This window comes from Oryctolagus cuniculus, chromosome 4, assembly GCF_964237555.1.
Source record: "Oryctolagus cuniculus chromosome 4, mOryCun1.1, whole genome shotgun sequence".
NCBI lineage: Eukaryota > Metazoa > Chordata > Mammalia > Lagomorpha > Leporidae > Oryctolagus > Oryctolagus cuniculus.
The window spans coordinates 95,657,092-95,671,354 of record NC_091435.1 but is presented as its reverse complement, the minus strand read 5'-3'; the positions used below and the strand labels follow the sequence as shown (position 1 = coordinate 95,671,354).

At 48.8% G+C, this 14,263-nt stretch overlaps 1 protein-coding gene across 1 annotated transcript in view; it reads right to left on the bottom strand.

Annotated features, from left to right (window-relative positions):
* LOC100353287 (nmrA-like family domain-containing protein 1) overlaps positions 1-14,263 on the bottom strand; it is a 72,554-nt gene that overhangs the window by 12,506 nt on the left and 45,785 nt on the right. Inside the window, exon 3 of the mRNA XM_051818435.2 lies at positions 332-570. Coding sequence (XP_051674395.2) covers positions 332-570 — 239 coding nt within the window. The remainder of the gene's footprint in view (positions 1-331; positions 571-14,263) is intronic.

The following is a 14,263-nucleotide window of genomic DNA, read 5'->3' as shown; positions in this document are numbered from 1 at the left end:
AAACAAAGAAAGAAAAAGAAAATCTCTCTATCTCTCTCTCTCAACTCTGCCTTTCAAATAAATAAATAAGTCTTTACCAAAAAAAAGCCACCTGGAGTCATAATGGAGGCTCCACCCCACTGCATTTCCCTACTCACTTCCCAAAGCCCCACTATCAACACCACAGCTGGGTTGTTTCCATCATCTTTTTAAAATTTTAATTTAATTTAGTTTTAAGTTTCCATCACCACTGCATCTCACAGTGGGGATTAAGATTCAACAAGTGAACCTTAGGGACACGTTCAAGCCTCAGCAGGCTCAAAGGGGAAGGAGGACACAGACTGGTTCTCACCTGAGACACTTCCCTCTCCTTGCTCAGGTGGTCCCAGAAGTTGGTCACCAAGAAGGCTCCATGGACACCTTTTAAGGCAGCCTCCAAAGACGCTTTGTCATCCAAGTCGCCTTTCACCACCTCAGCACCAAGGTCTTGGAGCGCCTGGGCACTGGGCTTAGCTACATCTCTGGTCAATGCCCTGACTGCAAAATGTTTGCCGTCCAAAATGGCCCTGGCCACAGAGCCTCCCTGAGCACCTGCGGGGTGATGGAGAAGAGAAACCCGGAGGATCAGGAAGAATGTTCAACAGAGGAAGGCGGTCCTCAAGAACCATCCGTCAGGGCATTTCTGGGGTAGCACCTCCTTCGGAGGAAATGCATGGAGCCCCAGGGAGCCCCAGGGCTCTCACGCTCGTTTCTTGCAGCCCCTTAGTGAACGCTGTGGCTGCAGCAGCCTTGTCTCACCCCACACTCGTGCAGATGTTCGGACTCTGCAGTCTTACTCTTACGGGTTCATGGGTTCAGGGTGGAGACTTGATCTGATGATGGTGCTGAGAGGTGGGCGTGGCAGGAAGTCTGGAAGTCACTTGGGGCAGGCCCGTGGACAGTGTTTCATGATAGCATTGGTTTTTTGAGTTCAAGTTCGGCCTGACTGATGTCATCCTGCTTCCCGTCTCCATGATGTGACTGTGCCTCTGTATCCGACATGACCAGCCTGCACCAGGTGCGACCCGATACTGATTGGTAACCTCTAAACTGTAAGCTGGACTAAGCCTTGTCAACCCCCAAGAAGTTCCTCTAGTGCATTTTAGTTAGCAATGCAGACTAATACAGAGGCCATGGGAAAAGGGTGGGAGAGGCTTGAGGCAGCAAGAGGGCCAGGTAAGAAGGGTAGCTGACCCTCCATTCCCAATTCAACAAGGACAGCTCGGGCTGCTTTGTGGTGCTGCAGGTTGAGCCACCATCTGCGACATCAGAATCCCATGTGAGCACCTGTTCAAGTCTCGGCTGCTCCACTTCCAATGCAGCTAATGTGCCTGGGAAATCTGTGGAAGATGACCCCAGTGCTTGGGCCCCTGCCACTCACTTGGGAGACCCAGATGGAGTTCCAGGTTTCTGGCTGCAGCCTGGCCCAGCCCCAGCCTATGTGGCCATTTGGAGAGTAAACCAGCAGACGGAGGATCTCTCTTTCTCTCTCTCTCTCTCTCTGTGTGTGTGTGTGTGTGTGTTTGTGTGTGTGTCTTTCCATCTCTCTCTCTCTGTAACTCTGCCTTTCAAAAAAATATAAAACTCGGGCCAGCGCCATGACTCACTTGGTTAATCCTCCGCCTGTGGCACCTGCACCCCATATGGGCGCCAGGTTCTAGTCCCGGTTGCTCCTCTTCCAGTCCAGCTCTCTGCTGTGGCCCGGGAAGGCAGTGGAGGATGGCCCAGGTGCTTGGGCCTCTGCACCAGCATGGGAGACCAGAAGGAAGCACCTGGCTCCTGGCTTTGGATTGGTGCAGCGCCAGCCATGACGGCCATTAGGGGAGTGAACCAAAGGAAGGAAGACCTTTCTGTTTCTCTCTCTTTCTCACTATCTAACTCTATCTGTCAGTTAATATATATACATATAAAACTAAATTTAAAATAAACAAAGACAGTTCTACTTTTATCTAGTTATTGATTTTTTTAAAAAGCTTTATTTATTTACTTGAAAGTCAGAGTTACACAGAGAGAGAAGGAGAGGCAGAGAGAGAGAGAGAGAGAGAGAGAGAGAGGTCTTCCATCTGCTGATTTACTCCCCAATTGGCTAGAGTTGTGCCAATCTGAAGTCAGGAGCCAGGAGCTTCTGGATCTCCCACACGAGTATAGGGACCCAAGGACTTGGGCCATCTTCCACTGCTTTCCCAGGCCACAGCAGAGAGCTGGATCAGAAGAGAAGCAGACGGGACTGAAATGGTGCCCATGTGGGATGCTGGCACTTCAGGCGGTGGCTTTACCCGCTATGCCACAGCACTGGCCTCCCTGGTTATCAATTTTTTATTGGAGTTCTTCACACACTTTTATTTTCTAATGAGGATCCTATGTACACTGTATATATGTATCAAATTCTCACACTGCACCACATAAATATGTATAATTATAATGTAACCACTAAAATAGAAAAAGAAGTTTGTAGCCTATACTTTTTTAAAATTTTGAAAACTGTAGAAGTGTCTTTTTATGGCATCACAAGGGAATCACAACAGGCTCACTACTTGCCTAATTCATCTGCTTTGCAAATATTTGCTGACTGTCCTAGGATATCGCTGGGAGCTGCGGGTGACAGACATTGGCGTTCCTCCATCTAATTGGCTGATATTTGTCCTAGATGTTTTTTTTCTTTGCACTTCCAGATCCGTGTTCATTTTTTCCGCCTGCTTAGTGCCCTTGCAAGTTCACTCTCTTAGACTCCACCACTGGGCTCTCTGGCCCTCAGGTGGGGTCTGGGCAATGAGAAGCATCAGCTGGAGACCTGAGACAAGAAGAGAGGCATTCTCTCCCCATCACACCTTCCCCAGGTCATGGACAACTGCCTGGCCCTTTCTCCCTCCTCCTGTTGCTCATTGGTTCCTTATTGCTTTCTTCCCTCCCACCTTTATTACAGTCTCTCAACTTCTCTGAAGGACTGTGACACCTGGGGCTGGCACTGTGGTGAAGCCGGTAAAGCTGCCACCTGCACGCCAGTTCAAGTCCCAGCTGCCCCACTTCTGATCCAGCTCCCTGCTAATGCTCCTGGGAAAGCAGTGGAAGATGACTCAAGTCCTTGGGCCCTTGTACTCACATGGGAGACCCAGAGGAAGGTTCTGACCCCTGGCCCAGCCCTGACCATTGAGGCAGTGTGGTAGCTCAAGTGCTTGGGTCCCTGCCACCCACAAGGGAAACCCAGATTTGAGTTCCCAATTTCTGGCTTTGGCCTGGCCCAGCTCCAGTGTTGTGGGCATTTGGGGAGTGAACCAACAAATGGGAGATTTCTGTCTATCTATCTCTCTGCCTTTCAAATTAGAAAATAATAATAATAACTAGTACAAAAAAGCCAGGAAGAAAACTCAAGCCTACTAGTGATGAGTCTGAAAGCTCAGAAGAAAGTAAGGTAAGAAGAAATTTTAAATCAGCAGAAAGAATAAATATATGACAATGTGAAGCTACTTGAAATACAGTAGCTCCAGAACCTGTACAAAAAACAAACAAACAAACAACAGCCAAATCAGTCACTCCTAAGAAGATAGGACCCCTTAGTATCTGGTCCTGTGTGGATAAAGAGACTCTGGCAAAAGACAGAAAGCCAATCAAAAACTCAGAAACAAAGAGAGGTGTCCCCGCAAAAGGAAGAAACTAAGAGATGAAACCATAGTCTGACATATTTCTGACAGGGTTCATATTTGGTATCCAAAAAAAAAAAAAAAGAAAGAAAGCCAGTGACATTGGGCTGGTGCTGTGGCTAAGCCTCTGCCTGCGATGCTGACATCCCCTATGGGCACCGGCTCATGTCCCAGCTGCTCCTCTTCTGATCCAGCTCTCTATTATGGCCTGGGAAAGCAATAGAAGATGGCCCAAGTGCTTGGACCCCTGCACCTGTATGGGAGACCCGGAAGAAGCTCCTGGCTTCGGATCGGCACAGCTCCTGCCATTGTGGCCACTTGGGGAGTGAACCAGCAGATGGAAGACCTCTCTCTCTGTCTGCCTCTGCCTCTCTGTGACTCTGCCTTTCAAATAAATAAATAAATCTTAAAAAAAAAAAAAAAAAAAAGCCAAGGTCGGCACCACAGCTCAATAGGCTAATCTTCCACCTTGCAGCACTGGCACACCGGGTTCTAGTCCCGGTTGGGGCACCGGATTCTGTCCTGGTTGCTCCTCTTCCAGTCCAGCTCTCTGCTGTGGCCAGGGAGTGCAGTGGAGGATGGCCCAAGTCCTTGGGCCCTGCACCCGTATGGGAGACCAGGAGAAGCACCTGGCTCCTGCCTTCAGATCAGCGCGGTGCGCCGGCTGCAGTGGCCGTTGGAGGGTGAACCAATGGTAAAGGAAGACCTTTCTCTCTGTCTCTCTCTCTCACTGTCCACTCTGCCTGTCAAAAAAATAAAAAAATAAGTAAATAAATAAAAATAAAAAAAAGCCAGAGACATCGTGGATGTTGATTTGCTTGCAGTTGAGAAAATCCTCTTAGAGTACAAAGACTAGAAATGAAGTTTGCAAGGAAGTCATCAGCAAATTTCATTCTAATATTAAGAAGAATTCATCAACATGCATAAAGCAGTCCAGATGTTGAGAAATCTGAAAAGGAAGAATGTGAAGACGATTTTGGATATCGCACAGGAAAGGTGATGTTTGATCGGTGTCCAGGATGAGCTGCCTTGGTTAGCACCACAGCTGCAACAACTACAGAGTGTGATGGATTCGGAAGAGAAAATGTTCCCTTAGGAACGCGGCAGATGTCTTATCTGATCTGAAGCAGTTTTACTGCGGTGATTCAGATGTTCACAAGAAAGAACCAAATGATGAAGGAAACAAGTGATGTACCCAGTCTTCCAGCTGTTACTTAAAGCAAGAACATTTTGGGAGCTCAGATCCATTTGTGAAATCTCAACCATCAGTTAGAGAAGCTCCCTGACAAGGAATGAGAAGACCAGGCTACCAGTGCCTATAGATAGATTAGTCTCACAGCAGGCATTTAGAGCAGCTGTTAAGTCCCACATCAAAGTGCCTGGGTTCAATTCCTGGCTCCAGCTCCTGACTCCAGCTTCCTGACATTGTGGATCCTGGGAGGCAGCAATAATTGGCTCAGGTCTTCATATTCCTGCCTGGAGACCTCGGTTGCATTTCCGCTTCCTTGCTTTGGCCTCAGCCCAGACCCAATCCAGTCCCAACAATTGCAGACCTTTGAGGAGTGAACAGCAGATGAGAGTGCTCTCTTTCTCTCTGTCTCTCAAATAATAAATTTTTCTAAATAAATTCCTATATTTGAAATAATAAATAAATGTTAGCTTCGTGCTACTATGTGTTACTTTCTAAAACTGTACTTTAATAAATAAAAATTATTTCTGGAAAGAAAAAAAAGAACTGGATCAAAACCAGAACTTGCTCTCCTAACCACTCCCACAACAAGGTTTCACTAAGGTCCCGAACAAGAGAGGAATTTACCCACCTTGCTCCAGCATCCAGATGAAAAGCACAAATTGTTGAGGGCAGGTATCGTGGTACAGCTGGTTAAGCCACCTTTTGGGATGCCTGCACCCCATATCAGAGAGCTAGATATCCACTTCCGTTCGAGCTTCCTGCTAATGTTCCCAGGAAATAGCAGATCATGCTCCAATGCCTTCGGTCCATGCAACCCATGTGGGGGGTCCCGATGGAGTTCCTGACCCAGCCCCGGCTGCTGCAGCCATTTGGGGAGTGAATCAGAGGATGGAAGACTCTCTCTCTCTCTCTCTTTCTCTTCTCCTCCTCCTTTCTTTCTCACTCGTTCAAATAAATAAATAAGCCTTAACACACACACACACACACGGTGTCTTACACGACCACATGAGGACGGGGGAAGGGAAGTGTGCATGTACTTGTGAACGCAGCCTGCACAGCATCCACTCTTGTCACCCTCGGAGCTCCCAGACCCTCCTTGTTTATGCAGGATTGTGCCCTCCTGGGTCCATTCCCCTTTCATGTGCTTTCATGTGATTCCCCATCGAGGGTGGCATTTGGCTGGCAAGCACTGCCGGCCTTGCTTAGAGTCTGATGAGGAAGCAGGGGCACAGGTAAGGTGCTCAGGGTGGTGAGAGTGCCCAGCTTCTGCACTGTAAGTGCACCAATGTACGTGCCTGCCTTTGGGTGGGGTGGGTGACAGAAGCCCACCAGGTTCCCCAAGCTCCCTTCTTGCCTGTACCTTTTTTCTTTTTATTTATTTATTTATTTATTTATTTATTTATTTTGTCTTTTTGCCTGTACCTTTGACATTACTCTTCCTGTTGGTTTTTTCTTTCTTTAATTTGTTTGAAAAGCAGAGACAGGTAGACTGAGATCTCTCACCACTGGTTGATTCCCCCAAAATGCTTGCAACAGCTGCAGATGGACCAGGCCAAAGCCAGGAGCTGAGAGCTTGATGTATGCCTCTTAAATGCAAGGCAGGGACCCAGGCACTATCACCTGCTGCCTTCCAGGGTGACATAGTCAGGGAGCTGGAGTTGGGGCCAGAGCCAGGTCTCCAAGCCCAGCCTTGGGATGTGGGGTGTGGGTGTCCCAAGTAGGGTCTTAATCACTAAACCAAATGTCTGCCCCACCACCTCCTCTTGGAAGATGACTTTCCCTTCTTTTTTTATTTACTTTTTTTTAATTTACTGTTTCATTTTATTTTTGTTTCTTTTGCACAATTCCAGGGTCTGGAGTAGGGGCTCCAAGTGCACCTTTTCCCTAGATATCACTTCCATTTGGTGGGTCTTCAAAGACCATGGAAAGGTGTTATTTTCTCAGACATGTTTTTGAAATGGATATATTGCAAGTATGTTTGTTTTAAGTAATGGTTATTTCACCTAAATTCTTTTTTTTATTTTTTAAAACATATTCGCTTATTTAAAAGACAGAGCTACAGAGAGGGGGAGGGAGACTGAGAGAGAGAGATCTCCCTTTCTCTGGCTCAGTCCCCAAATGGCTGCAACGTCCTGCAGAAGCCAGGACCCAGAAGCCTCCTCTGGATCTCTCATGTGGTAGCAGGGGCCCAAATACTTCCACTGCTTTAACAGGCACTTTAGCAGGGAGCTGGATCAGAAGTGGAGCAGCCAGGACTCGAACCCATGCCCACATGGGATGACCACACTGCAGACAGTGGCTTAACTGCTGCGCCACATCAACCGCCCCACGAGTTTGCTTTTAAGTTGTTTACAAATATTATGCATTGCACGGGGCACCTTACATACATTACCTCACTTCTCACGATAATTCTTTGAGATAGTATTAAGATGTCCAGCTTATAAACAGGAAGCTAAGGCTCAGATAAAATAAGAAACATGCCATGGGGCCGGTGCCAGGTGGTGGTGGGTTAGTCGTAAGCCTGCAGCACCGGCATCCCATATGGGCGCTGGTTCTAGCCCTGGCTGCTCCTCTTCCAATCCAGCTCTCTGCTAAGGCCTGGGAAAGCAATAGAAGATGGTCCAAGTCCTTGGGCCCCTGCACCTGCATAGGAGACCTGGAAGAATCTCCCGGTTCCTGGATTCAGATTGGTGTAGCTCCGGCCGTTGCGGCCATTTGGGGAGTGTACCAACGGAAAGAAGACCTTTCTCTCTGTCTCTCCCTCTCACTGTCTGTAACTCTACCTTTCAAATAAATAAATAAAATCAGAAGGAAGGAAGGAAGGAAGGAAGGAAGGAAGGAAGGAAGGAAGGAAGGAAGGAAGGAAGGAAGGAGAGAGAAAGAGAGAGAGAAAGAAAGATGCCTAAGGTAACGCAGCTACAGCGTGGCTGAGGCAAGCAAAGCAGCTGTGCCTGACCTGGGAGTCCATTCTCTTCCCCCTCCAGCACTGCAGCCCTTTCTCGCCGTGTGACCTCACACAGATGAGTGCCTATCTGAGGTTGTAACGCCCGTCCCCATCCCACAGGGAGGCCACGAGAGCAGTAGCACAGGCCTGACAGCTTGAAGGAACTCCTGTTGTTCCAGCTCAGCCCGCAGGCTTGGGCGGAGGACTGGGTTAGGAATACGTGCAAGGCACAGACTCCTTAAGCCTGCACCGGGGCTCCAAGAGTTTCTACTCTTCCACAAGTCAACTCGGCAGCAGCCACCGCTCCTGGATCTAGCCACTCCCAAACTTGGCAAAGAAGGGCCTTCCACCATCGTTGGCAAAAAAAGAGAATATATACAAAATAAATATATAGGCCGGCGCCGCGGCTCACTAGACTAATCCTCTGCCTTGCAGCGCCGGCACACCGGGTCTAGTCCCGGTCGGGGCGCTGGATTCTGTCGCGGTTGCCCCTCTTCCAGGCCAGCTCTCTGCTGTGGCCCGGGAGTGCAGTGGAGGATGGCCCAGGTGCTTGGGCCCTGCACCCCATGGGAGACCAGGATAAGTACCTGGCTCCTGCCATCAGATCAGCGTGGTGCGCCGTGGTGGCCATTGGAGGGTGAACCAAGGGCAAAGGAAGACCTTTCTCTCTGTCTCTCTCTCTCACTGTCCACTCTGCCTGTCAAAAAAAAAAAAAAATATATATATATATATATATACACACACACACTATATAGGACACCCAATTTCATTTACATTTCAAACAAGCAATTGTTAGTATAAATACGTCCTGTGGGGGCGCTGTGGTGCAGCAGGTTAAAGCCTCAGCCTGCAGCGCTGGCATCCCATATGGGCGCCGAGTCCTGGCTGCTCCATTTCTGATCCTGCTCTCTGCTATGGCGTGGAAAGCAGTAGAAGATGGCCCAACTCCTTGGGTCCCTGAACTCACGTGGGAGACCCAGAAAAAGCTCGTGGCTCCTGACTTCGGATCAGCTCAGCTCTGGCCATTGTGGCCATTTGGGGAGTGAAACAGCAGAACGGAAGACCTCTCTGGCTCTACCTCTCTCTGTAACTCTGTCTTTCAATTAGATAAAATAAAGCTTTAAAAATAAATAAGTAAGTATGTCCTGTACAATATTTGTGACATACTTGTACTAAACAAACAAACAAACAAACATTGTTTATCTGAAATTCAAACTTAGCCAGGCACCCTATACTTTTATCTGCTAAATATGGCAACCTTATCTCAGATATACCCATTTCTCTAAGATGACTGGGCTAGGGACAAGAACTGAGTAATAAAGGAACAGCCACCCCCTTAGCCAACAAGGGAGCAAACTTCAGCTCTGAAACATTTCAGCTGTTTATTTAGGAGCCACTCCCAAGGGCCTTATCCATTTGCCTCCCCAACTCCTGGATGTCCTAGTCAGCAATTCAGGGTGAATGGCACTGAAGCAGAGCACCTGACCTTCCTAACCTGCTCCTTCCTGCTATCTCTCGTACTTCCATGAGTATCAACTCTATCCTTCCCTAGCTCAAGCCAGAAAACTTCCAAGCTGTTCTCAACTCTTCCTTCTTACTCCTGCCATCTATGCGTTTCCTCAGAGTGAGACGGGGCGAGGAGGTGCTGGGGGGTTTTGAGGAAAGGCATGGCATGACCTGACAGTTTCCAGTGGGTCTTCATGAGGTTGACATGAAAAGAGATGGAAGGACGATGACCTGGTTGGATTAACACATGGCAGAGATGGCTCTGGCTGTGGGGGAACAGGCTGCAAGGGAGGTGAGAGTGGAGCCAGGGAGGCCAGGTAGAAGGCCCAGGCAGCCACATGGATGGAGAGGCCCCAGCACACCCTCCATGCTTCCAAACCACAGGAGTGTTGAGCAGACACCAACAATGCCATACAAGCCCAGGGACTTCTCACCCTGGCTCCTCCTGCCTACCAGGAAGCAAGTAGAGAAAAGACTCCAAAGCTTACTATGTGTTGAAATGAAACTTACTCCAACAAGTCAGCCCCTGGTTGAGAAAAAGAGAATGTGGGCCCCGACTGGCTGAGATAATTTCTGACAAACTGAGTCAAATCACCCTGCCCCTCATGGCATCAGCCACTCCAGCACTGAGCATGTTTTTTAATCCCCTCCAAAGGGCTTCGTTCAAGCCACACTTGCAAACTCTGAAGTTAAAAACATTAAGATGGGAGAGTGAGGAAGTCAGCACCACTTTACCTGTTGCTCCAAACACTGCAATCACTTTCCTGTTGGCCATGTTCCCAAGCAAAGAGAGAGTTGGGGGAGAACATTCCTCAGAGTTGCAACAGCAGCGAAAGTGCAGCTTTGCTTCTTGCACGAGAATTATAAACCACTTCTGATCACCACACCCCTTACACGTCTCTCCCTCCTAAGGATTGCCTTGTACCTGCCCTCTGGGTTAGTCACTGTGGCTCTGCAATTTTCCTCATGAGAATTCATCCTTTCATTCACTCATGCATTAGGCAAATTTGTATTGAGTGCCTTCAGTATATGTGCCATTGAGTTAGAAATCCTTTGATCTGCATCTCGTCTGCAAGCTCAACTCATGAATGAATAAAACTACAGTACAGAAGATTGGCAGAGGGAACATGGGACATGGAGGAGAGACCCAGAATGCAGCCTGGGGCTGCAGAGGAAGGCTTGCCACAGGAAGTAATATTGGGGCTGGCCTGAAGATGCCATGACTTACTCAGGGCAAAGAAAGCGCTGCAGGTGAGAACAAGCCCACAGAGCCAAGCTCAAAGGCAGGGTGGTCATGACCCAGGGCTCACAACGGCTGCAGCAATGCTGTGTGAGTGGCTGAGGTTGGCAGAGGCCAGGGCACACAGCACCTGGTAGACATGGTGAGGAGCTAGGTGTATCCCAACAGCCACGGCGGATTCTATGTGATCGTATGGCCTCAGGGTGGTGGCTGGGTTGACATACGACAATGTTAGATGCAGAGACATACCTAAGGAGACTGGGTTGAACTGTGCTCCCCACCCCAAATTCACGTTGAAATCCTGATGTGACCACAGTTGGAACAGAGATTCTTGTCTCCTCATAAGAAAAACTTCAGATGTGAGACAGAGACCAGCAGTAGGCAAGCTACCAATGTTTAATGAAGAGAACACACGTGCAGGACAAGTAAGCAACTCAGCCAAGAACAAGAGCCCAATCTGCATTTGGCCTGCTTTTTAACAAAGGCAGAGTTATAGAGGGGGAGGAAGGGTGGAAAGAAGGGAGAGGAAATGAGAGAGAGAGAGAGAGAGAGAGAGAGAGAGAGATCTTCCATGTATCTTCCATCCACTGTTTCACTGAACAAATGGCTGCAGCAGCTGGGGCTGGGCCAGGCCACAGCCTGGAGCTCCATCGGCATCTCTCACATGGGTGGCAGGGACTCAAGTACTTATCCATCATCTGCTTTCCCAGCTGCATTAGCTGGAAATTGGGCCATAAACAGAGCAGCCAGGACTGCAACCTGTGCTCCTATATGGGATGCAGCTGTCTCAAGGAGTGGCTTAACTCACTGCACCACAACACTGGCTCCAGACTGGGATTTTTATGGGTGTGAAGCACACCTTGTCCCTCTGTTTCTCCCCTGCTAACCTGTTTCTTCTGGAATATTGCTGGCCGGAGGGCTTTCTAGGCATGAAATTCCTCCAGAGGCTTTATCAGCACAATGTAATTGGACCAAATAGCCACCCTCTTGCTGGGTCAGGAAGATTCCCCACAGATGTCTGGGGAGCCCTGACCTACCCTACAAGGTTAGTGTACATGGCCAGGACTTTTGATACATTAATGTTGGACTGCTTTTTTTTTTTTTTAATGCATTTATTTATTTGAAAGGCAGAGACAGAGAAAGAGGAATAGACAGAGAGAGACCCATTGTTTCACTTCCCAAATTGCCACAACTGCCAGGGTTTAGCCAGGCCAAAGCCAGGAGCCGGGAGCTTCTTCAAGTCTCTCACATGGGTTCAGGGCCCAAGCACTTGGGTAATCCTTTGCTGATTTCCTGGGCACTTTAGCAGGGAGCTGGATTGGAAGTGGAGCTGCCAGGACTCAAACTGGTGCTATATGGGATGCCAGCATTGCAGGCAGTGGTCCATCCTGCTACGCCAAAGCTCCAGCCCCAATGGGCTGCTTTCAAGGCACACTTCCAAGGTTTCTATATTACTGTCTCCATTTAAGTGCCCCAACTTGCTATTTGTTTCCTTCGGCCCCTCTCACACACATATGCTAATGTATACCTTCCAACCTAACATTCCCCCTCAAGAGAAGAAATCCCATAATCTTATGGGGTAGCATGGGTGGATGTCTGTCTTCTGTAGTCTTGTTGAGTTGGCATATGGGTGTAGAGCTGGTTGTAGGTATTTTTCTCTTGCTCTCTGTCCAGTGGGGTTTGAGGGTGACCTGGGAAAAGATCGTCCTGTGTGGTCCAGAGGGCTGTTCCCCTCATCTGACAGAATAGGCTGGAAGCACTGTCTCATGACCACCTGGAGCTGGACAGCTTGTATTCTGTTAGAGACAAAAATGGATGAGGACATTAAAGACATGTGGTCTAAAGAGAAGTAGTAGGGCCAGTGCCGTGGCTCACTAGGCTAATCTTCCACCTTGCGGCGCCGGCACACCGGGTTCTAGTCCCGGTCAGGGTGCCGGATTCTGTCCCGGTTGCCCCTCTTCCAGGCCAGCTCTCTGCTGTGGCCAGGGAGTGCAGTGGAGGAAGGCCCAAGTGCTTGGGCCCTGCACCCCATGGGAGACCAGGAGAAGTACCTGGCTCCTGCCATCGGATCAGTGCGGTGCGCCAGCCGCAGTGCGCCAGCCTCGGCGGCCATTGGAGGGTGAACCAACGGCAAAGGAAGACCTTTCTCTCTGTCTCTCTCTCTCTCACTGTTCACTCTGCCTGTCAAAAAGAGAGAGAGAGAGAGAGAGAGAGAAGTAGTAAGAGTATGGAGGTTATAGGGCCAAGGAAGAACCATAGCCAGGATTTCCATGACCAAAAATTCCAACCTTGTTCAGCCTGGTCCTGGAGATATCAGGCCTTGTTCAAGAAACACTGAATATGGTTTTATACCTGGCCAGCTTGATTTACTCCAAAATAACATTCTTCTTGGAATATGGTACAGACTCCCCCTCAGGCAGCAGTTAGCATGCCAAAGTCCTGTCTGTTTCTTTTTTATATTTATTTATTTATTTGAAAGTCAGAGTTACACAGAGAGAGGAGAGGCAGAGAGAGAGAGAGAGAGAGAGAGAGAGGTCTTCCATCCAATGGTTCACTCCCTAGATGGCTGCAATGGCTGGAGCTGTGCCGATCCAAAGCCAGGAACCAGGAGCTTCCAGGTCTCCCACGTGGGTGCAGGGGCCCAAGGACTTGGGCCATCTTCCACTGCTTTCCCAGGCCATAGCAGAGAGCTGGATCAGAAGTGGAGCAGCCAGGTCTCGAACCGGTGCCCATATGGGATGCCAGTGCTTCAGGCCAGGGCGTTAACCCACTGTGCCACAGCGCCAGCCCCAGACCTGTCTGTTTTGAAGGACCAACACAGCCAGAGAGTTGATCTGGTTTTGGAGGGTGAGGAAGGAGGCTGTAATCTGGGTAGTAAATTCAGCTAATTCAGTGCATAGGTTAACAAAGATCTTGGTTGCTGAAACTACCTGAGTTGTTCCTGTGGTGATCCCTGCTACCCTGGCCAGGGTGCTAACTTCCACCAGGATGGGCATTGGTGGGGAATTCTTTTGGAGACTTGAGAAGTGGCATATAAGGGAATTGGTATGGGGGCTGAAGCATTGGCAACCGATATAGCACATGGGACATAGGCCAGTGTGCCGAGCCCTGCCCAGTTAGTGTGTAAGCATTGGTAGGTGGAAGTTCCACAAAGTACACCTCTTCTGTAGGAAGGCAACATCCTGACAAGTGACATTAAACTGGAGTTTGAGGTTAATGGTATATTTGAAGGACATGGCAGCAAAGGATGCTGTGGTCTTATTGTGGGAGGCATTGTTTGTCTGATCTGTCCAGAACATTACCCACAGGGTAGTATCAATCCAGGGCATTTTGTCATCCTTCTGAATGAGGAAGCAATTATCTATCCCTGTTCTGACCATCAGGGCTAGGTATCCACTTGAGAGGGGCTGTCTGTGGTGAAAGCTCCCAGTAATATTAAGACAATGTGACATGGACACGTTGGGTGGGGATGGGAAGCGAGAGAGCAGTAAGGGAGCTTTGAAGATCCAATCATTGATGTGTATAGTGACCATAAAGATGTAGAAAGGGTTAGAGATCCCACAGGACATCCCTGGGAAAACTCAGGTGAAAGGTGGCAGAGGAGGGTTGTAGTCTTTAGGTTGATCTTTGCATAAACAAGCCTCATAGCAGGAAGTGAGAGGCTATCTTTCTTGACTGATGCATGGACCCTTATATCCAGAAGTTGAATAATATGTGAACCCCTC